General features: G+C 52.1%; 7 protein-coding genes across 7 annotated transcripts; 4 read left to right on the top strand and 3 right to left on the bottom strand.

The window, feature by feature from the left end:
• Positions 1–230: 230 nt before the first annotated feature.
• Positions 231–3757, top strand: ACET3X_005380 (uncharacterized protein; the record flags this gene model as incomplete). The annotated part of the gene is made up of 2 exons (XM_069451578.1): positions 231–437; positions 491–3757. 2 exons carry the CDS (start codon positions 231–233, stop codon positions 3755–3757), a joined length of 3474 nt encoding a protein of 1157 aa, XP_069307424.1.
• A 498-nt stretch (positions 3758–4255) lies between these two features.
• Positions 4256–6217, bottom strand: ACET3X_005379 (uncharacterized protein; the record flags this gene model as incomplete). The annotated part of the gene is made up of 2 exons (XM_069451577.1): positions 5711–6217; positions 4256–5657 (listed from the first exon to the last, which is right to left on the bottom strand). The coding sequence occupies exons 1-2, from the start codon at positions 6076–6078 to the stop codon at positions 4256–4258; spliced, it is 1770 nt and encodes a 589-aa protein (XP_069307423.1). The 5' UTR covers positions 6079–6217.
• Positions 6218–6476: 259 nt separating this feature from the next.
• ACET3X_005378 (uncharacterized protein) lies at positions 6477–9740 on the bottom strand. Its single transcript, XM_069451576.1, has 5 exons — positions 9525–9740; positions 8752–9461; positions 8399–8656; positions 7563–8346; positions 6477–7510 (listed from the first exon to the last, which is right to left on the bottom strand). The coding sequence occupies exons 2-5, from the start codon at positions 8873–8875 to the stop codon at positions 6817–6819; spliced, it is 1860 nt and encodes a 619-aa protein (XP_069307422.1). The 5' UTR covers positions 8876–9461; positions 9525–9740; the 3' UTR covers positions 6477–6816.
• A 2902-nt stretch (positions 9741–12642) lies between these two features.
• On the top strand, positions 12643–15245 carry ACET3X_005377 (uncharacterized protein; the record flags this gene model as incomplete). Its single annotated transcript, XM_069451575.1, has 3 exons — positions 12643–12693; positions 12814–13070; positions 13115–15245. 3 exons carry the CDS (start codon positions 12643–12645, stop codon positions 15243–15245), a joined length of 2439 nt encoding a protein of 812 aa, XP_069307421.1.
• Positions 15246–15923: 678 nt separating this feature from the next.
• ACET3X_005376 (60S ribosomal protein eL37) lies at positions 15924–16792 on the bottom strand (the record flags this gene model as incomplete). The annotated part of the gene is made up of 6 exons (XM_069451574.1): positions 15924–16069; positions 16121–16192; positions 16273–16335; positions 16395–16410; positions 16466–16474; positions 16766–16792. The coding sequence occupies 6 exons, from the start codon at positions 16790–16792 to the stop codon at positions 15924–15926; spliced, it is 333 nt and encodes a 110-aa protein (XP_069307420.1).
• Positions 16793–18334: 1542 nt separating this feature from the next.
• ACET3X_005375 (uncharacterized protein) lies at positions 18335–20412 on the top strand (the record flags this gene model as incomplete). The annotated part of the gene is made up of 5 exons (XM_069451573.1): positions 18335–18391; positions 18446–18574; positions 18633–18930; positions 19001–19511; positions 19566–20412. 5 exons carry the CDS (start codon positions 18335–18337, stop codon positions 20410–20412), a joined length of 1842 nt encoding a protein of 613 aa, XP_069307419.1.
• A 1510-nt stretch (positions 20413–21922) lies between these two features.
• ACET3X_005374 (uncharacterized protein) lies at positions 21923–22870 on the top strand (the record flags this gene model as incomplete). The annotated part of the gene is made up of 2 exons (XM_069451572.1): positions 21923–22208; positions 22257–22870. 2 exons carry the CDS (start codon positions 21923–21925, stop codon positions 22868–22870), a joined length of 900 nt encoding a protein of 299 aa, XP_069307418.1.
• Positions 22871–23431: the final 561 nt, after the last annotated feature.

The following is a 23431-nucleotide window of genomic DNA, read 5'->3' as shown; positions in this document are numbered from 1 at the left end:
CGCGTTTTGGCTACGAGATGCCGCCATGCAGCCGCCGTGAAGAGTCGCACAAGACGTGAAGGCGCTGGGGTCAAGTGAGACACCAGCTGCTGGTCCTCTTTGCCTGGACTTTGTACCATGCGGTCTCTCTCCTCTACCCCGCACACGGCTTGTCGTTCCTCCCCATCTACACGCATCTCGCCGGGACCAGACGCGTCGCGTCTTCCGCTCGCGCCTGCAGCTCACGTTTTATGGCCATTCGTCTCACCGCTTGGCTTGAGGACACGTTCGAGTCAGAGCTGCTGCTAGGCTGCCGATGGCTCCAGGACCGACACGAGAAGAAAAAATCCCGTGCCAGGGCGGAGCTTGGTAGACAGCGGAGCGTGTACCACGATAACGGCTCGTCCGTGGATGTCATCCATTACCCCAAACGCGACTGCGCATTGCAGGTTCTCAAGGCATGTGATCACGCACCGCCTCGGGCTATCCCACCTAACTTTCAAAACCTCAGGTCTCTCCACTTACGCTCACCGACGGCCGGAATCACATAATTTCCCATTTCACACCCGATTGCGCTCTGGACTTCTTCCGACGACACCCCGCTGTCCCACACCTGGCCACAGGCACGACCATAGCCGTCCGAAAATATACCGTCCGATTCACCTCATACGGGCCGCCTCCCGAAAGGCTGCGCTTGGTACTCAATCAGATTGATTGGCTAGGCGAGAGCTACCAACAATTCCAACCTCGGGGCAGCCCAAGTCTAACATCGCTGTACGCTTGCAAGCAGATTGGAAATCTGCTAGAGCAGCTGCGTCGCATCCAAGCGCTCGAAGACCGTCGGTGCTTAGCATCGGGTCCTGATAAGACGGACATAGAGGCAAAAGACGACGCCGCGGCGGAGGCTACGCATCAGAACGGCAATATGTCAGATGGCAATGACCTTCACTCCCAGATGCAGGACACTCAACTACCCTTTGGGACACAAATTCCACAACCCCTGCGTCCGCGTCCGAGCAAAGATGATGAGCCTCAGATTATAGGAGTGAACAGGCTGGAGCCAGTAATGGCTGGGAACACCAAACGAGTCGAAATACGACCAGGAACTGCCAACGCCGACTATGAGAGACCGATTAGATTGTTGAGCCTCATAAACCAGGGCAAGAAGCCCAGTACTAGCACAAGCGCCACGAATTCTGAGCCAGGTTTTGTCCAGTGGGCTTTTAGAAAGCCGCAAAATGACCCCGCTCCACCCACAGATGACCCCCCTAGGCCCCCGTCAGATTCATCGCATCGATCACCAACACAGCTCGGGACAGACGCTGAAAAGGGAAAAGCTGCGTCGTCTACGCCGAACCATGAGGAGAACAGGGTCCACAAAGCAGGGCATGTCGTGCCTGAGGTTACAGCAGCTGCCAAACACACTCAAGTCGAAGAGCACGACATCCAACAAAATCTTACCGAAAAAAGTACTGATACGTTACCCTCTTGGATGAAAGGCTTTGTGTTCAATAGCAAGACGCTACAGGTACCAAACGATCAGGCGCAATGTCTGAGCAAAGAAACTAGTTGGCTAAAACCTCCACCTGGGACACAGCCTTTCCAACATGGAAACATGCCCCATTTGAGACTCAAGGATATCCATCTGATAGCTGATGAGATAGCAGATGCCAATAGCGATGAAGAATCAGACATAGATCCGTCGCCAGAAAGCCTGGATCCATCACCCGAGTCTCTGGCCTCAAAGACGCAAGACGATGAGCCTGTACCTACGCAGGAAGATGACGATACAGCTGGCCAGGTGTCCTGGCCAGCCACTCCAGAGCCGCCAGAACATCCGACAAGGCCTCAAGAGGGACTTCCTCCAGACTCGAGCATGGGGAAGCAAGAATCGCATTCGGATGAGGACAATCCAGCCAATCTTACATCTTCGCCGCCTGCTCCTGCTGCTCCTGCCGACTCCGATGTGGAGATGGAGATGGAAGAGTCTGTCCCACAAGCCTTGGGCGAAGATCTTGTACAACGAACACAGCCACCATTAGCGAGCAACAAGCTTCCAGATGCGGTCCCTCTGCGCTGTCCAATAGTTCATGTAAAAGAAACCCCATACGGCAAAGGCAAGCATGCCTCGGTACCTAAAAACCCACAAACCTCGAGCAGCCAGTCGAAACCCACATCATCTACCTCAATAGTCCACAGTACATATGATACGCCTAGTATATCTGACCTCGCTGACCTTGGAATCATTGAAGCCACTAAAGAACATTCGTCGCATACACAAGGGAAAGATACAAGCACTGAGGACAAGGAAGTTGAAGTACACCATGACAAGGTCAAGGTTGCAGATACCGATAATGTTGGAGACGTGGAGATGCCCGACAGTCTTTCAAACGCAAAGGATCCCAACAAGCAAACTGCTCGTGTTACTGTAACTACACAAAAACCACCGAACGATCAATATGGCGAGATTGTACCTAAATCTACGTCGCATGCAACCCCATACGCAGCGCCATCATCTCTGAACAACGGTGGCTCCGAGGCACCACCGATGGTACCCCATCACCCCTCACAACCTGCCAAACGTAAGTCTATTGCTTCGCCGACCAAAAGCAACCGACGGCAATCTAAAAGGCGTGAACTCAAGCGTGTCGACTTTGGAGATGCCGCTGCGCCTGGTTTTGACCTAACAGATACGGTACGTAAGGATCGGGAGGAGTCTATGCGCAGATTTCGGGAGCAACGCAACTCAAGTACAACGAGCTCTGAGAACGCACCCGAGCCTACAAGCAAATTGGCTGTTGAAGATGACTGCGACATCATGGAAACTGATGGCTTTGGTGTGGGAACGAAAAAGGAGCCATCGCCTAGCCTATCGCCTCGACATCAAGGGCTCTACGATGAACCTAGCCCTGTAAGAGCACAGCCCATTGCAAGCCCAACGCCTCGGTCATCTAAACCGCGCACCCCTTCGAAAGCTCGTTCGGGCGGTACTCCTACACGCGGTCCAGTTCCGATACATGCCCGACCCTCGTCGACATCATCCGAGAATGTAGATGAATCTGGCAATAAGACGCTCTTCCAGTCCTTTAAAGAGGCGTATCCGGAGTACGACGGAAATGAGACGCACTTTGCGAATCAATGTAATCAAATGTACCAGCTTGAACAAGCAGATAAGATGGTACCAAAATGGCAATGGGACGATTTCATCATTCGTAACAGGACAGATTATCGCCAGTACGCTAATGACTGTATCGATCGAGCAGAAACCCCTGAGCCGTACTATCGCTTCTACAAAGACAACATACGCAATACTCTGTTTACGAGAGGCATTATTCAGAACACGAAAACACTGCAAAGAGCACTCGAGGAGCTTGCTATAGCACGTACAGAGCCCAGCACACCTAGGCAACAACCACAGCCTTTCCCGACACCAAAGCCGGCAAGGAGATCGCTACCAGTTGCTTCCGAACAGCCCAGGAGACCTACACATGATCGTGTCAATGACACCTTGTCTCGCCCACGCCACTCTCTCCCCACGAACTCACAGGTCCGTCCTAGAGGCCGCGACCAAACTACTTCATCTGCGTCCTCATCACGACCCCAGCCACGCTTGTCAAATCCTAAGCTCGACGATCGAGGCAGTTCTGGCGATAAGTACAGGGACTTCTACAACGGTTACCAGCGTCTCACGTCCCTGACTGGCAGCACGGCAGTGAGTTCTAAGCCTACAAGGAGTTATGATGCTCCAAACAATCCATCTGGAGGAAAATCGGGCTAAGGTAATGCATAGGTCGATAGAGGCAAGCAATGGCCACAGAATGTGGCTGTCAGACCGACTGTTGCGGATGTGTTGCCGCCAAGGAAGAAGGTCGATGTGCTGGTTTGGGGTGAGGTTCTGGGGAAGATTGGCTAGAGTGGAAAGTGAAGTGGACTCGAATTTGTTTGACTTGTAGCATAGGATACTCAGGACTGTTTATTATGTGTCTGAGATGTGTTTTGGATAGCATTTGGACATATGATATTGCTACATCATTTTGAAATCGTACGGATGCTAGGAATAGTGCTTTGTTCATTTCCAAATATTAAGTGATTGAACATGTTCAAGAGTGAACTCACTTGCGATGTTTGATCAAAAAGAACCATAGACGACAGAGGTGAGATACCAATATCATCGTAAGAGGGTATTTACTTCCTTCCTTGGGAAAGACTTAACAAATGTCTCATCCCAGCCCATCAATACATATTCTTTACACATGCTCACAAGGCACACCACGTTCTAAGACCCTCCCACGCCCATCCTCCACCTCCTCGCGCCCTGCAGCCCGCTAACACCAACCGTAACCACAAAAAGCAGCGCATTAAATCCTGCCATCATGTAAAACGGCGCGCCAGGCCCCGTGCTATCAAACAACGCACCACCGGCTTTAGTCAGTAGCAAGATACCAAAGCCACCCAGCAGACTATACGTTCCCGCTATAGAGCCTTTGATGTGATTATGCGATGTCACTCGTCTCGAGGTGGAAGCAGAGCGCAAAGAGTGCATGTGCTCTGGAAGCAAAGGAGCATTTTCGTCCACTGGAGTGATGGGTGCGCTGTGTGGCGGTGTAGCGCCTGCAGATGGATGTGACGTTGTTCCGTTTACAGAAACAGATGCCGAGGTTGCTGTTGAGGCGTGCTCGTCATTATTGATGCCACGGCCGAGTAAGGCGAGGGAACAAACGATAGCGCCGATTTGACTGATGCCTAGTAACGCCACGATGAAGAAGATTGCGCCTGTGCCGTCTTCGCTCTTGTAGTCCGGGCTCGTGAGTGATCCGAATGCAGAGTAGCCTGCGATTCCAGACATAGCTGCTACCAGCAAAGGGATGTTGTAGCGAGGGAAACGACCGGAAAGGTAGCCAAAGAGGGGTGCAGACATGAGTGCGATGAGTTGGCTGATGCCCGTTAACATGGCTGCGAGCTTGTAGGCTTCGGGACAGGCGACTTTGATATCGGAGGGAATGTTGGAATCCACTTTACAGCGGCCAGTCTGCAGGAAATAGTGATTTGTGAACAGGGGTATGAAGAGCGATATAGCGACCGAGGATGCGCGTGCGACAAACCCTCCAACGTAGCCGAGTCCGATGTTTGGCGATGTGAAACCAAGACGAACACTTTCCAGAAAGAGACGTGGGTAGGACAACACAACGTCGCGTGTCAGATGACTGTCTACATCTTTGTAGTCTCCTTTGCTAGCAAGGCGTTTCCAGCCTTTTGCTTCTTCGCCGGGTAGCTGGCGCAGGCCAAAGAAACAGCCCAGCGCTACAAGAAGAGCAATGGCTCCTACGACGTAGAAAGCATCTGCCACGGCTGTTGCGGGACGCTCGCCAGCATTTTGGAATTGTGTTGGCAAAGGTAAGAAGACGAACAGCGCGACCAAGGCGCCGCACCCTGTGAACATACCCACCAGCCCGGCAAGTTGCGACGTGGATGCGCCCGAGTCCTTCTTCAAGGGTGTCTCCTGTGTATGGTCTTCCGGGGAGTTGGAGCGGAAGCGCGCGGGCGTGATAGTGAGTTCGGACGATATCGAAGCAGCCGGCGCATGCGATCTACCACGGCTTTGTGTCGGTGATCGCGGGTCAGGTTTGATTTCTTTGACAATAGTCATCGAGGGCAGAATTGCCGTGACCATAGTCGCACTGGTTGGATGTCAGCCTCTCATGCCTCAGTATCCCAATTTCTCGGAACTCACGTCGCACTTCCACCCAGACTAAACAGCACCCTCGCAAGCAGCAACTGCGGATAGACATTCTTCGCCTGCACGAGAACCCACAGCGCAACACCTACAATACTGTACCCCATGACAGCAACACTCCTCACGCCCACCCTGTCGCTCAGTAAGCCCCATGCGGGACACGCAATGAGCGCTACCAACTCATCCACGAAGCCCAGGGTGCCGACAGCATCGCCTACATTTCGTGATTGGCCAATGCGCTGTGTAATGACGAAGGATATCGAGCTATTGAGGAAGACGAGGAAGCTAATGCTGAAGAGCGCGACGCCAAAGAGATAGGATGCGATCTGTGTACGCGTCGCGGTAAATGCAAGGCCGAGCATCATTTTAGCGATTTCAGCTCCGGGTGGGCTGAGCTTAGTTATCTTAGGCGCATTGAGATGTCGTGTTTGGTGCTTTGCGGGAAGGCGATGTCGCGTTGCGGCCGTTCGGTCCGAGGATACGTGATGTCAGAGGCGTGGCTAGATGATGCCCAAGTGTGGCTGGAGTGTGCTAGCCTCACGTGTATACCTTCACCACGAGCGCGTAAACTAGGCAGTGTTTGTGCTAGGGGCACCGTTCTGCGCTAGTGCCGTGCGAGCTGAAGGATTGTTCGTGATGGTGGTCAGCACACGATGAACTACGATAAAAGCAAGCCGTAGCGTGCTGCGATTTGTTCATCCAAAGCATGCTATCATTCCGATCTCCGCTTCCCTAATCGCTTTCGGGTCTATGCCATGGCCATCACATGCAAGCAGTGTCAACATTGATTGCAGTGCAAGATAGGCATTGATCAATACACTGGAGAAGATGAATATACAAAGGAAAAGCGCTGAAGAATGTCTACATCATAATACCCTTATCAAATCGCCGCAGCACCACTAACGCCAAAACCATGCAGGAGCAACATGACGCCCTCAACTGCCCTCAGCATCCCCAACACTGTGTCCAAATAAATTACTATCGTTTACTTTATACATCAATGATCAGCGCTGCAGCGTCAGCACCGGGTCCCCGCCCGCAGCTTGCGTGCTGGGTTGAGCAAGCCTGCATATGCAGGGCTCACAAATCACAAGTAACACATCCTATACTTTACTCCAGCCCACAGGTAAGTCCCGTCCCTGGTTTGGGCCCCAGTAGTTCCGTGACTCCGGATAATCGCCGTTCTCGACGCCCTGGTTGAAGAGATCGCGGACCGTGTTCATTCGCACAGTGTCACGAGGCGTCAAATCGAACTTGAAGGGTATCGGTTTCGCGATGAGTAGAATGGAGTAGTCAAGTGTTGGATCTTCGGGCTTTTTGGTGATGTCGCCCCATTCCAGCGGCTTATACGCTGGCTCGGCGGCCTTCGACTTCTTTGGCGTGTCGTCCGTTGAGCCGCATCCAGGGTATGAGAATTTCGCAAGAATCTTCTCTTCCATGGTTGGTTCTGTCGTGTGTAGGCCCGCGTTGAGCTCTTCGTTGGAAATTGAAGCCTTCTCGTTCATGCCAATCTTGTATTCTGTCCTTGTTGGCTTCATGACGGGTGGGGTAGTGGGTTCTGCTGGTAATTTCTTAATGTCAAACAGCCAGGCAATCGCACCAATGCCAATGAGCAGATCTTCGTCGGCCACACCCTGCCCAGTGCATGTCCTTCGGCCATAACCAAATTGTGTTGAGTTGATAATAGTTGGGTACTGAGAAAGAGGCTCTTGGTAGGTGGGGTACTCTGGTTTGATCCATCGTAAAGGGTTGAAGGCTTCCGGGTCGGGGTACAGATCAGGATCACGAGATATGGCCCTATGAAATTCAGTTAGCTTTCCAATGCGTCCAACAGATTGACCTGACTTACCACTCCAAGGGATGTATGGTGCTACCCTTGGGAATATGATAGCCATTGTACTCGTCATCCTGAATCAGGTAATGAGGAATGCCAGTGGGAACTGGTGGGCGCCATCGAATGCATTCTCGAATGATGGCGCGTAGGAAAGGAAGGTTTGGTCGGTCTTCTGAACGTGGCATCCGGTCTCCACAGACGCGGTCAAGCTCTTCGTGTAACATAGGCAGGAACTGTGGATAATATGTCATGGCTAGACAGAAGGTCTGCATAGGAGCAGCGATAGTGAGAGCTCCAGCGATGCCATGCATGCCTACGGCATATGCGCCTTCGGTGTCGGATTTGAAGCCCCATTTGCTGCGGCCATCCAAGAACGTTTTCATCCACGATGGAGCGGCTTGTCCTGACCGCATATCGTCGACAACTTGTTCTTGCATCGTCTGAAACCACGTACGCTCAGTGATCGCACGTCGCCTCTCCCAAGCTTTGGGTGGGGACAGCCAATCAGGGAGAGACATGAGGAAGGGAAGCTTGTTGCTTAGAGATCCCGTGGGTGAGACACCGATGAGAAGCTCGCGTGCGCGTTGCTTCAGCTCATCGCTACCTTCGCTATGGCCCCAAGCAAGCCGGCAAGTGACACGTGAGATGAAGGACTCAAGGATGTGGTTGTATTGGTCCGGTGCATCCAGCAGTTCAGTCAACATACGTGTTGACTCGATTTCAGGGTAGCGATGGAACGTAGCCTTCTCCGATTCGCGCATGATGATGTTGGCGAATTTCCTTTGACGAGTATGACCCTCTGCTAAACGTCAGCAAAAACAGTAGTACAACCCCATGTGAATGGTTCTTACCATTTCGGCTGAGGAGCGGAAGATATTGGGCGCTTGAGCGGTTGTCGTCTATCAAAGACGGAATATGTGGTCGGTCCGAGTAGATCGCTGCTTTCTTCGATAGCAGATCTTTGGCAATCTTGTCACTAGATACCCAGACATGGTTGTGGCCAGCCAAGTTGCATTGATAGATAGGCCCGTATTGCTTGCCCCAATCTGCAAATTTGATGAACCCATTCTTCTCGGGAACCTCGGGCACGGAGCCAAGTATAGGGTAGCCTAGCGCAAATATGTCAACCGAGACACTTGCGTGATCTTCAGGGTCCGGCTGTAGAATCTGTCTATTCAATCTAGGGATGAAGAGATTGTCATACCTTTAGGTCCTGGTAGAGGCTTGAGACCTGTTGGTATTCTTTGCCGACGAGAAGAATTCCAGTACTTGTATAGTGCATATGCGCCCAGCACAGCTACCGCTAATAATATTGAAGGAAGAGCCATATTGGCGAGCGCTGTAACAACAGAAAGATTCACTACCAGCGTGACGATAACCAGAATACCGGGTCTCAAAAGATGTCCAGCGTTCAAATGAGAAATGCGGGTGCATGAAGCACTACATATAGACCCTGCGGGACTCACTCTCGGATATTCACTGCCTGAAAATGTAAGCCTGCTCGTGTCGACATTCTCTAACAGGGAAAGGAGTTTCGAGTACGGCTATTCTGTGCGCAGCCGCGGGACGCTGTGTGTCAGAGCCGTGAGAGTGGATCATGGCCTCTAACGAGCTTGACGGCTATGATTGTAAATAGTAACCTCGCTTGTTTGACGACCTCAGTGGCCTGCAAGGACCAAGAGTTTTCTGGCTGTGCTGAGTCTGCAACATCACTGCCAAGCCAGGCATAGGTTGAACATCGCTCGCAACCGTTTTTGTTTAGCGTGCTGTAGACCAAGCTGATAAGGGAGACCTTGAGAAATGTACGAGGGCGATCGCTGCATACCGCAGTCTTGACGAGTAATCATCGACGATGCAGTCCACACCTGGGTAGCACAAGTCTGTTTACTTGGTTGCTGGTAAAGACCTGACTCGCTAAAGATTTCGTAAGAGACTTGACGGTCAAGCTTGATAAGCGTATGTTTCTGAGTATCCTACCAGAATGGAGTGATCAAATACAGATTGCGTGCATATGTGACACTTTACGCAAGCTGCACAAAGAACCTGGGATCATCCCTTGACAATGAGAGACACAGCTGATGTTGACCGATTAAGCTGAATCGACGACTTTGCTCATGCATGCGAGAGGCGCGGCCGTCTTGGAAACATGAGCGTGGTGACGGGTGGTTGTCGCGTGTCAGAGGGAAGATCGGTGCTGATGGTGTCCTTTGTTGTGCCGCATATGGGGCTAATCTATTTTGAGACGGCCCAAGAATCCAATGATCGCCCGGCAGTCGCGTGCGGATCGCGCCATCTGCCATTTTCAGCCTAAAGCCCCTGCTCCCTCGCCACGAACATCAGGTTATCTAAATGAGGAGAGCCGACGTCGCAAGTCCGACGCTCATGCTTCCGCCCAATTTCTTGTCTTCTCTCAGCTTTCGTCTAGAATGCTTTCGCCATCAGCGCACAGCGTCATATTATCCTGCATTAGACCCTGTGTCCATCGGCTCACCCACAACAGGCCAAGAGCCTCCATCGGCGACTACAACCTCCTTCATGCCGAGGTCAGCCTCTTCAGACGGCGATTCCTAGGGCAGAAACACCGGTCAAGAGAGTCAGGATGCTTGCTTCCGTTCCGCGGTCTCCAGAAACAGTGTCGAGTCAAGATGTTTGCGACGTCACGCCTTGAAACAATAGACCCGGTGTACTATAGTCCATCTGTTTCCACCAAGGATTACGCAAGTAACTCACCCGCCTCGCGTCTCGCGGTTCCCGGCTTAGGCCTATCCGCCAGCCAGGTACAAATTTCTTACAGCCGTCTTCGCTCTCTATACCGGTGTCTTCCCAGACATCAATCTGTCATATACCCGATGACTGATACGCTCACTCACTTGTGAATCCAGCCTCAGTATGCTTTTATTTAGCAAATAAGGCCAATTTATCTCTGCGCCAAGTCACTGGCGCACCACGGCCTTGCCGAAAGCACCGCATCTGGATACGCATGTGCTTGGCCGACATGCACACTCGATGCGTTTCGTCTGGGTTGGCCTCAGTTTCACTCTCGTTCAACTATCTTCATGATGATGTAGAGGTGCGTCTAGCCAACAATCTCATGGAAGTCATCAACGTCAGCCGTATGGTTCTGCCAATTCGAGAATGGAAGCACCAGACTCCAAAGAAGAGTCCAGTCGAGTGGCTGCGCAGCCAAGCACAGGCTACCCGATGTCTGCCTGTTGAATTCTGCCTCATAGGCTCAGATTAACGACAGGTTGCCAATCCGCTTGGTATGGCGCACGGGTGACGAATATCATCACACATTGCTGACGTGAAGAAAACTACCTGTTGAATAGCTGCAGGTTTGTTTCCAATCCTGTGGGTCATCTACCCACTAACCTAGTTCTCAGCACCCGCGAATTCCGCGTCCAAAGTTAGGAAGTAACACAACATCATGCGACTGAGCTTATTGTAGTCCACACGATCATATACATTGCAGCATCTCGTAGTCGCATCAGCTTGCAGCTTCGAGAACGCTCTTGGGTCGTCCAAGATTCGTTCCCATGTAGGGTAATCTTTACAGCTGCAGTGCGACACATCCCACCAAACTCTCAGTTTGCGTTGACATCGCATTTACGCGGACACGGCACTTAGATATTACTCAACAGGGCGCCGTGGAGCATACAGGCCGGCTTCTCCATGGCTTGCTTCATTATCAGACCTTGGCGATTGTGCGCGACACGCAAGCACATATTCTTGAACGTTTGACGAGTAACAACAGCGCACTATGGTTCCCAGAATGAGCCAGATGAGAATTGTCGTTCACTGTCTCTCTGCACCTGCACTACATCCAGACGTGGTGCTATTCTCGTCATTCGGTCTTGACCACCAATTTCCATCGTCGTGTTGGCTGTCTTGTGTATCTCTGGTTGGCCGTCCAGCATTGGTTTCGTTTTCATACTTGACATTATCGTGATGACAGCGCAGATCAGGACACGGTACCAGGGTGCACGACCAAACCGGCAGGCAGTTGCTTCTTCGCGTGACGACTATGCATGATGTTGGAATTGTACCGCGACCATGACGAGCCATATGTGCGGCTAAGACCAGTAAATTGTAGACGTGTCGAGAGTATTCCGGAATATGGAAATACTGGACAGCCCGCATGTATTGAGTCGACACGAGAAATCCGGCGTAGGGCGTGCCATGGTTTTATTCCGCATCCACTCCGAGGTGCTAGCTATTTAATACCAACACCTAGAGATTTAGCGTGTTGTCAGTTCAAGCACACCCTCTCTTTACATGATGACCGCATCAGAATATGTCGTTTTCGAAGGCCTCCCGACGCCGCAAAGGTACCACGATATTCGCAAGCTCGCTGGCATGACACCCCCACCAATGGAAGCTGTGCCCAAATCGCTCGCAAACTCCTTCTGCTGCATCGTCGCATACGAACGAAGACACATGCTTGACGACACAACCCCTGGCTCTGCACAGGATGTCGTCGCAATGGGCCGATTAGTCGGTGATGGATCGCTTTTCCTAATCATGGTGGACATTGCGGTGCACCCAGATCACCAGCGCAGAGGACTGGGAAAGCGCATCGTGCAGAAGCTTTTGGACTATGTAGACGAGCACGCGCCTCTGGCGTATGTGAGCCTTGTAGCTGACGGTCCAGCACAAAAACTATATCCGCTGTATGGATTCAAAGACGTGTCGCCTAGTATCGGCATGTACAGGATGATTCGGGGTCCGAAGGATCAACAGGACATGACAACGAACACAGAGAAGGAAGCTTAAGGCCGCTCGACATAAGCGGCCTCTCTACGTCGCGAATCAAGCATCCCGCAAGCAATGCATCACTGTTTGGCCCCGATCGAACAAAATGGGGGTTGCGTTTGTCGATGGCGTGGCATTCACATATATAGGTAGACAGGGGTGGCTGTGGGGGAGGCAGGGACCCCACCGATGGCGTCGATGCACATCACTGCCTAGGCTTCACGAATCCACACTTGGAGTGTTCATTACTCTTCAACATGCGCAATTAAGACCATCACTCTTTGTACAGGATGCGCATCTGTAATCACGTCTGCTTTCTCCATGTACTGATGTATTAGACGCCATGGCCTCCCCCTCGCCGCCAAATCCGCGGGCCGAAAACCACCCACTCTCTGTATGTACTCTGACACGAGCCTGGCTCGCTCTTCGGACGCACCATGCCCCCCTTGTGCGACTATGCGGCGTCTCTGATTCAATCCCCTGGTTAGACGAAAAATGCTAACCCCTCCCCAAGCTACAGTCTCTCCCTAGCGAGCTGCTTCAACTCATCGTCGCCTACCTCGACACTCGTACTCTCAAGCACGTTGCCTTAGTCTCCCACACACTCAACCAACATGCGACGGATATACTGTGGCAGAACGTCTGCCTAGTCGACCAATGGAAGTTGCACCTCAACGAAGAGACGGATCTGTTATGGGGGGAGCGAGGCCGCGGAGAGCCTGATGAGCACGACGATACACCTATTGTTCAAAAACTGCACATACTTGCGACGTAGGTACACCAAGTCTGCTATGCAAATCACTCTAATGTTGCAGTAACCCTGAAATTGCGTCCAAAGTTCAGACACTCTCCCATCGATGCCACCTCCCAGCGCCCAACATCTTCAATGAACTCCCACGAATGCGCTTCGACGCCGATAATCTCTCCCAAGACGAACGACTCCATACCCTCGTCAAGCTCGCGATACCGAACTTGATCAATGTCCACACACTGCGGATTGTATACGGGCATTGGAGGCTCACAAACGCACTCGTTGCTGGCTTCCTCGATCCAGGTCGACCACAACGCATGCCCGTGCGCAAACTGTGGCTAGAGAGCTGTTGCTTCGACAAAGCCGAGCTGTTCTCGCGTTTGCAAAACAACCCAACCAGACTTGAAAGCATCCGCCTGCGTAGGCTTGGAAAGGACATGACGGATCGAACGGAAACTCAGCAGCTACAGTTCATGGAGTTTTCACTTTCTCGTGGCGGGCAGTACTATCAGATGCATAATGGAGCAGGAGGTTTCGTTGGTACCACTATCCAAATATCCCATGAGGGTTTGCCGGAACGATGGCCGCGCTCCTCAACACAAGAGTTGCGAGACAAGGCAAGGGCATATGATGCGATCATGTGGGAGGAACTTTCGGAGATTAGAGACTACGTTGATGCAAACCCGGTACATGCCGAACCTACATCTATTGGACAGTCCGTGCCTGATCTCAGACCCCCAATGGAGTGGTTAATTGCAAACTCCGCTTCCACCATCGCCAGTCTCAATCTAGACTGGATACATTGGCGTCGGAGGAATGTCGAGCCTTCTGGTTCAGTTACTGATGCTGAGGTGTTCCTGTCTGCACTCAGCAAGCTGCGCTTCCCACACCTGCGTGCCTTTCAGATTCGCAATGCGGTGTTGGAGCTTACCGTACTACCCCAAGATGTCTACCTGCTGGAAGGCCCGTTTTTGGAGTTTCTCGAAGCACACCCCAAGATACAGTGTCTGGGCTGGCCAATGGACAGAATATACAGCCACAATAAGCCGTCCGTTGATATTCAGAACCGATGCCGGGCTTTGGTTGCACATTTGGCATGCACATTGACAGACTTACGCATTGACACGCAATATGCAGGACCTGGCGAGCCACTTACAGCTAAATGTAGTACCGTGGAAGACATACAAGAACGTACACGCCGACGGAAATTCATTGACGAGTTTGCACCTCACATGCGGAGAGTCGAGCAGATCAAGCTTGAAGGCGGTATCCCACGTGACGAAAAGCGAGAGTTATTACGCGCATTACATTGGTGTCCGATCAAGAAAATTGTCATGATTGGCGTTTCTTTTCCCGCAGGAAACACTTGGGGTGCGGGAGGGCAACAACTGGCAGCCATCGACCCCGGCCAATCTGGTTCCGAATTCATCTACAACCTTGAAGATGAGGACCTCGCAGGCATCCTAGCCGCCTACCGCCGTGGCTTCCCTATGCCCGTAGACTTTCACTTTGAGCCAAACTACGGCTGGCCGCCTCAAGCACCACTCCTCCAAACCATCGCCCTACACCATGCATCCACTGTCGAAGAGCTCAAGATATGTGGCTACAACGGTTGCCCGATTCTGTCATACACAACACCCATCACCAATCCTCTACTAACTGGTCTCCGCTCCTTCGACAACCTCAAACAACTCGTAATCTCATTCTGGTTAATGACCTGGTACGAGGACTCCTACCGAGACACGGAAATCATCCAATCTTGGCTCGACACGCGTTCCCCTTCCTCGACAGCGCTCACCATTGTGACGCCTCCCGCATCGCCGACGCACGACCAGCCAGTCGATCCAGGTCAGTTTCCCAACTTTGGCAACCCACGCGTTGTGCCACGGGCACAGCACTTTAACCGCTGGGCGGTGGAACTCAAGACCAAATTCACTCCTTCAGCGCTCGCGTATCGTGTCGCGAGGGATATTGGACCTTTTTTGAGCGAGGTAGCCAAAGAAAGGAAGGGTGGCATCCGCGTGAGGGCGAGCTTTTGCTTGGGCGCAAAGGATGAGAGAAGAAGTGCGAGTGACATATTTGATTTGGATATCAGGATTGGGAAAGGCAACCAGGTGTTGGAATTCGTGGGTCCGAGAGAGGAAGGCGAGACGGGGAGATGGTGGACTAAGATTGAGGAGAGAAGATGGTTCTGAGTGGGGAGTAACGAGGCGATTGATGGTGTATTGGATTTTTTGTTCTCGGCAACTGGATGTATGGATTATGAGATGTTAACGATGTATACGATTTGTATAGGCGATCAGCTCAGCATGTTAGAGGGAAGCTGTTTGGTTCCAAGAAATTATCGAGTTGAGCAAAACAGCAACACAAGTAGGATGAGTCCTTCGTGGAATGTTGATACGATCGAGTTATGCCTAGAGCTGTATTTGGTATAGTTGTCTTGCACTCGTGCAGGCACCAGCCACGCATCCGCGTAAATGCTATAGTCCGAGGGTGTAGAGAGTGAATGATTGCGTCCTTCGCTGGGGTGTTGATGGAACGATCGTCAAGAAGCCTCGATATCCTGCAGCTCATCAGTACGTCTTCGCTCATCCGCATCAATTGGCACGTTCTGTGGCTTGATTCATGCTTTCATTTCGTGACAGAACATGATGAATTTTCCGTAGTTATGCCTCCAGAGCTATGCGCTCAAACGGTGATGCCATCCTCATTCGTCATGTGGGATGGACAGCAACCGGGAGAGGGATGACAGAACGCCCCATGCCGAGCAATACCATTTGCCTATAAGAACCCGCTTTCCGATCATGCACCCGTCCGAATGGCCTTCATCGCGCCTCTACTCCTCCTCGTCATCGACCTTTTGCTTGCTTCGTTTACGAGGACTTGACGGTGGGGCCCTTGGCTCCCTTAGGGGCGCCAGTTTGGAATCCGTTGCTGAACTTGCGGTTGACGGTCTTGAGGTATCGCATGCGGCCGGTACCGGTGGTCTTCCTTCGCTTGGCCTTCTCGCCCCAGTTGACTGTCCAATGTTAATCTTCGCTCTCGGTGCGCGCGTCTCAGGCAAACGTACACTTGCGGGTCTTAGCAGCAGGGTAGCCGCATGAGGCGCAGGTGTGCTTCTGGATGTGGAGGGAACGTTGACCTAAACATCGGAATCAGCCCTTGTCCCTATGCCCATGCCTTTGCATCTCCAATGCCGGCACCCAGGAAGATATCACGTACCGCAACGCCTGCAGAGCGTGTGCGTCTTGTTGTGGCGCTTTCCGAAACTGGAGGTACCCTTCGCTATATCGCAGTCAGTCTCGAAGCTCGTGGTTGCGGGCATGCATGGGAGTATGGCGTACTCATTTTGGCTGGGGACTGTACGAGATCTGTCAGTAACCGATTGTCTATAGAGCGCAGTGGAGCCTCCTACCTGGTGACGCTGTTGTTAGTATCGAGGGTGGGAGTTGTCGCGGGTTCGGTCGTGCGAGAGCGAAATCGACATGTGCTTAGCGAGACTCAATTTCGAACGTGTGTGGAGCTAGCCGCTTACGGACTGGCGCGGAGAGGTCCACTTGGGCAAGTCGCGCTGCAACGCCAGAACACGAACATGAACATCGTCAGAGCAACACGTTACCATTGAGGCTTCGCTCTTCCCAAACTCTTCTTTTTTGTCTTGCAGATACTTCATGCATATTCTTTTACTGAAAGGGCAGAATTCTACCACACGGACCAGCGATAAAACCTTCTCGTTAGACATTTCATTGCGGATGTCGTGACGGCCCTCCAGATCGCGGCCATCTTCGCTGCTAGCTACAGCATTGTGCTCTACTGGCGCTTCAATGTCACTCTTTTACATATCTGGATTTGTTCTACGGTATACGAAGCCATAGTCTCATCACTACCAGCCACATCACCGCCAGATGGCACGAGACGCAACCACCACGCACTGTGCTCGAAGGCTACGAAGATCATCAACTACCTGGAAGAGACAGGCCGTTTCTACAGATCTAACATACAGCGAATGAACGCCTGCCTTGGCCTTCGACGAAGGGCTTCTTTAGACATCCGCATCGAGTGCTTGCTGTCTTCCTACCCATCACAAAGCTCGTGCTGCTTGAGACCTATGCTAATGCCAAACTTGGGCGACTGATGATTTCTATGCTGCAGAGGACAGGATGTTCAAGGTCTTTGGGGCGATAACCCAGTGCTCGGCTTGACAACGGCGTCACATCGGGACGTCGAGGTGGCCAAAGTGAAACTTCTCCTAGGCAGGCCTGCGGTTCTTTGAGAGTGGCATTACACTCCCAGGTATTGCGAAGTCTTGTTATGGGCTGCTGCTAAAGCGCATGCTGGCAGATCTACGACTCGCTCATCTTGTCACACCTGCCAGGGAACCTCAACGATTCGTTGATACAACCACATTCTGGACGCCGACTACAGGCTGGTTGCCGCATATTTCATCCTTTCTTACATATCCCCGACGACAAGATTGCAGACTTAGAAGCGCCACCAATGCATCATTCTGCCCACATGGTCAGCCACAGTCCAGTGTGGTTGGAAATGACACAGGCCGCGATTGAGTCAGTCCGGACTTACTGCCCCCACGCAGACATGGGCTTGATTGAGGATTGATCAGCAATCTGTATGGTGCTCCTCTCTCACGCCATGTTCCCCAGAGTCCAGACTAGACGACGGCATGGACATATCCCAAGAGAACGGTCCATGGCACCGAGACCCTGGCGGGCGTGGCACAATTCCATTGAGCTCTTTTCGAGTCTTCTTGCGAAGCGTCTAGCCAACAGGAACACGGGGCGTGCCATGAGTATCGAAAGCGACATGGGTGTATTTTGGAGTTCGTGTCCCGGTAGCCAATCATTGGCGACACCGGGAAAACGTGAACGCGCGCTGTGGTGCGTCTCCCAACGCCTCCCGCGTGGCATGTGCTGCGGAACTCGATCGCAAAGTCTTGTCCAAAGCTGCTTCGGACCTTTCACCAATTGATGTCGAGCGGCATGATATCAAATCCCTCGCGATTCAACACCTCGGGTTCTCGGCATGGGCCTAGCGTTCCTAACAGAACATCGGCCATGCAGCAGCACATAGCTGCAGGCCTTATACCGCAACGCAATACAATACAAGTCTCGTCTGACAGCTGCCCCACCAATCAGCCTTGCCTGCATTTTGTACTTACTGCGGCTGTCGGGCTGACATAGGCTTCCGTCATCCCATCCTCTCTTATGGGCGTCGTTGAATCGCGGTGCTCACCTTCCCTCCAGAGCATCAACCTCCGTTGCCACTCATGTTTTCGTTTGGACGCGTGGGAAATTCGGCTTACCGAGATGTACCTGGAGTTTATGTACATGATGATCCCGGCCTTGACATCTTACTTCGCAACTAACAAGGCTACTAGACCCATATCGCGGATCCTAATGAGCGCCGGCGCATGGCCCTCGCTGAGGTCGACAAAGCACCGTTTGGATGGTACCACATACGCCTGGCAGTTGTGACTGGAATCGGATTCTTTACCGACGCCTACAGTGTAAGTTTGGTGGTCAAGACTATGCGCGAGGCTGAAGGACGACTAACATCATATCCAGCTATTTGCCATCAACCTTGCTGTCATTCTGTTAGGGATCGTATACTGGCAAGATGACAAACACAAAGGAGTCATGCCTCACGATGCCGATACAGCGATCAAGGTCGCAACATCCGCTGGTGCCATCTTCGGCCAGTGTATCTTCGGATACTTGGGCGATCTGCTAGGAAGAAAGAAGATGTATGGAGTGGAGCTGATGATCATCATCTGCACAACACTTGCACAGTCGCTCTGTGGAGAATCGGCCACTGTATCAATCGTGGGTGTGCTCATCTTCTACAGAGTTGTAATGGGAATTGGCGTGGGTGGCGACTGTGAGTACAAACTCATCATAGAACCAATCCTCTACTCTACTGATCAGTCCTTAAGATCCCCTCAGTGCGGTCATCACAGCAGAGTTCGCCAGCACCAAATACCGAGGCGGTATCGTTGCAGCTGTCTTCGCTATGCAAGGCCTTGGTCAACTCGCAGCCGCCTTGGTAGCCCTCATCGTAGTCATCATCTTCAAAGACGATTTGATCGGGGTGGCCAACGTGGGAGAATGCGTAGGGCTTTGTGCTATGCGTGTTGACAAAATGTGGCGGATTATCATTGCTTTTGGGGGCATTCCCGGATGGTTCGCACTTTATTACCGGCTTACCGTACCGGAAACGCCACGATACACGTTCGACGTGTTGTACGATGTCGAGAAGGCCTCGGTTGATGCGCGAAAATACCGCTACGGAAAGCAAGGAAATGTGGTCAATCCAGTCATGCAAGCGAAGACGCGCAGTGAGATGGCCAAGTTCAAGACGCCACGACCTACATTGATAGAAGTGCTGCGCTTCTATTCGCAAAAGAAACAAGCTATCCGCCTGTTCGGCACATCCATGTCCTGGTTGTAAGTACATGTAGTTCCGCGACATAGCTGCAGGATTAGCTGACAACCACATAGCTTCCTAGACCTAGCATTCTACGGCCTTGGATTCTCCTCCCCTTCTCTAATATCAACAATGGGCTTCGACCAACGCGACAATCTCTACCTCTATCTGCGCAACACAGCTACGGGCCAGATCGTTCTTATCTGCGCCGGCGCCCTGCCTGGCTACTGGCTCACTGTCTTTACTGTCGATACCATTGGCCGTAGACCCATTCAGATAGCTGGCTTCGGCATCCTGACCATCATCTTCTGCGTCCTTGGCTTCGCCTGGCAAGGCCTCACGAAAACTCACCTACTAGCGCTTTACGTACTGGCACAGTTCTTCTTCAACTTTGGACCCAATGCTACGACCTTTATCACGCCAGCGGAGATCTTCCCAACAAGAGTGCGATGTACAGGCCACGGCTTCAGTGCTGGCATGGGCAAGCTGGGCGCGGTGTTTGCCCAAATCTTCTTTGCGCCCATGATCAAGAAGGGGGCTACGCACGATAACCCTACGCCTTGGATCCATGGTGTGATGCAAATTTTTGCATTGTTCATGTTCCTGGGTATGCTGACCAGCTTCCTCGTTCCGGAATCGAAACGAGCGAGGCTGGAGGAACTGGCGGGTGAGAAAGACGACGTGTATGAGTTGCAGGCTAGTCAGTGGCGGAATCGCGGTGGCGTTGCTGGGATGGCAAGTGGAGGCAACGCCGACGTAGAAGGGACCTTGGGAAACACATCAGTGGTCGTTGCAAGGGGAAGTGGAAGTACAGGTACGAGAAGTGTTGATCGAGGAAGTGAGGGAGGGTTGAGAGAAGGAGATTTTGAGAAGAAGTGGTGGCGGTACAGACAATCGGATATGCACTCTCATGCTGTCTGAGCATTTGGCAAGGCCAGTTTTTCCTTTTTTTTTCTCGACTTGGAGGGGAAGCGTTTATGAATCACGCTGGCTGGATGGATGGAGCTTGTAGTTTCATACTGTTTTCCTTTTCTGTGTACGATAATCTGTCCGTCTGTCCTTATTCGCTCTATACCCTTCAGCCAGCTGACGTAGATTTGTTTGATATGCATTGTGGTTCCGCTCTACCTCTTCCTCTCTACTCCGTGTACTGTTAACGTCGGTGTTGGTCGTTCTGGCCATGTCATTACTTCTTTTCTCACTGAGAGCCATATTACACTCATCTCAACTACCGCGATGGCGGCACAGCTCAAACTTATGTTCTGGAGGCATGCACGGCAGTATTGCCCATCCGAGCGGCACGACTACAACTTGGATGTCCAGTCCAAATATGTGTATGAGGGACCGTTTAACTTGCTGATTTCTCCTCGTCCTCGACATGCGCCATTCAGCTAGCGGCCTCAAGGCAATATGTTGGCTGGCGTGCGTCTGCTGTCATATCTTTGAGTTAGTATAGCATCAAGGACCTTCACCCGCCTCTTGAAATCTCCAACAACTCAGCAACTGTCTCTTCCTCGACCCTCTCCACACCCTCTACGCCGAGCAACCTCTCCCCCACCTCTTCCACATAGCTTCTCCCAACCTCCTCAACGCTCTTCCCTACCACGCCCTCTTTGGCAAAACTAGTCGTCCTCTTCCCTTCCAACCCACACGCAACGATCCTATCAAACCACCACAAATCTGTATTGACATTTAGCCCGACTCCATGACTCGTGATATTGCGTCTCATATGAACGCCAATCGCCGCAATCTTGTCATCTGGACTCGTCCAGACACCCGTGTTTTCTGTAGTCATGGCCTTGATTCCGTATCTTGCGCAAGTCGCTATCAGGCTCTTCTCCAGCATACAGACGTAGTGTCTAGGCGTGAGCTTATGCGTGCGTAGATCGATGATGGGATAGGCAACTAGTTGGCCTGGGCCATGGAACGTGGTTTGGCCGCCGCGGAGGGCTTCGACAAAGTCTGCGCGAACGTTTGCGCCGTTGGGTTCGCGGAGGTAGGCTTGTTGGTCTGGTGAAACGGTACCAATCTCTCGTCGACCGCAAGTGTAGACAGGGGTGAATTCGGCGGTTATGATGTGTGGTGGTGGTGAAGGAGCATTGGATGGCGGTTTCGAGGCGAGGAAGCGCGATACGAGGAGTTCCTGGAGACGGGCTGCTGTCGCGTAGGGAACGGGGCCCGGCAGGTGGATGTGTTGGAGCCGTTGCCGGATAGAGCTGGCCATTACTGGTTAATTGGTGTTGTTCGTACCGGGTTTCTGGGATCTGAGGACTTGGATGGGCGGGCAGGAGGTACCGAGCTGCGGGTATCCTTGCAGCAGCCAACTTATCGATAAGTTTTTGTGACGCGACGCGACTCGGCTTTTGCGACGGGCCAAACTCTCAGACCATCACACGCAACTGCAGAATTTGTTTCCGGCTGTTGCATTACCATGGCAGGAGTCAAGCGATCAATCAACGGGCGAGTCAAGCCCCAGAGCAAACGTCAAGGGCCGGAAGATGTAGCGATGACAGACCCAACACCTCCATGCGGGCAACCACAACCACCATCCAGCGAAACCACCACGGCAGACGGCACGTCAGAGAAGCGGGAGAAGACTTCAAAACCAAATCCTCCCACAAAGAAACCCTCTCCCACTTCTCTCCACCCCAAACAACCCTCCAAACTACATACCACAAATCCCAAGCTCCGCCAAAAACTTCCCAAACCCCCCAAAAGTACGTACACCCTTCCGAACATTCCAACCCATTCTAACACTGTCCAAGACGCAAAAGTTACCACCCGGCCACTCCTCCACGCCCCAATCTCTTCCCCATTCTCCTCGTCCGGCTCTGCGAAAACACTCTACATCACCGCCACAACACCGTACATACCCACCCTGAAGCGCATACGCAAGCTCCTCAACGAGATCGTAAAGCGCGAGAAGCAGTCGGCGAACTCGCTGAGCAAAGCAAGAGGAAGGGGTGGACGGTATGCAGAAGCAAATGGGCGGTTGGAAGCGCGAGATGTGGAGGCACAGATAGTGGGGGAAATGAGCAAAGGTAGCAGTAGTAGTAATAATAACAACAATAATGTGGGCAAGGGAGGGATTACGGCGCAAGGCAAGGGGAAAGGAGGAGAGGAGATCTATCTCAAAGCAACAGGACGGGCGATACCGCGGGCGTTGGAACTAGGATTACATTTCCAATCCGATGATGATTGCTGGGTCAGGGTTGAGTTGGGTAATGTAAGTGCAATTGACGATATCGAGGTGGAAAGTCGGGGTGCCACAGGCGAAGAGGCATCAGGAGAGCCAGAGCATGAGGCAGAAGCAGATGACGTGCCCGAGACAAGGATACGCACATTAAGTTCAGTCACTGTTAGTATTGGACTGAAGTGAAGTTATGAACATGGAAGGGGATAAGAGTTGGACGGCCAAGAGTCAAACATGCAGATACCCACACACGTCAGCTACGAGAACATTTGATGTTCGAAATAATGACACATCAAGTCACAGCCACAAGTTCATGGTCCAAGTCATAACATGTCGGGAAAGAATCAAGTATGTATCATTGAAGTGTGTGAAAAGGTTCTCCCTGCTTGCTCACTCGATCCCACACCATGTCCCTATTCATGCGTATCATCCAACGCCCAAAGTCCCAAGACAAAATAAAAAGGAGAAAAAAAAAGGAAAAGCTAGTCGTGTTTGCTACAAAGGAAAATGCTCATTGTCCGCTGACTGGAGTAAGTGACTGTTTGGGCTAGAGAGCCCTGCAATGCTTCCAAAGCCTCCCAACGAAAGTACGCCTGGAAGGCCAGAAGACGGACACCGTCCTGAGCGCCTATAGGAAAACAAGCCCATGCACCTCCCATTAAATTACGCTGGAATGGAAAAGAAAGATGTTGTAGTGTTCGGATACGGGTGATACCTCTCGGGTTCCCGGTGTCCCAGAATGGACGA

Source organism: Alternaria dauci, chromosome 4 (genome assembly GCF_042100115.1).
Source record: "Alternaria dauci strain A2016 chromosome 4, whole genome shotgun sequence".
Lineage (NCBI taxonomy): Eukaryota > Fungi > Ascomycota > Dothideomycetes > Pleosporales > Pleosporaceae > Alternaria > Alternaria dauci.
Note: the sequence above shows the minus strand (reverse complement) of the source record. Positions and strands in the feature narration are given on the sequence as shown.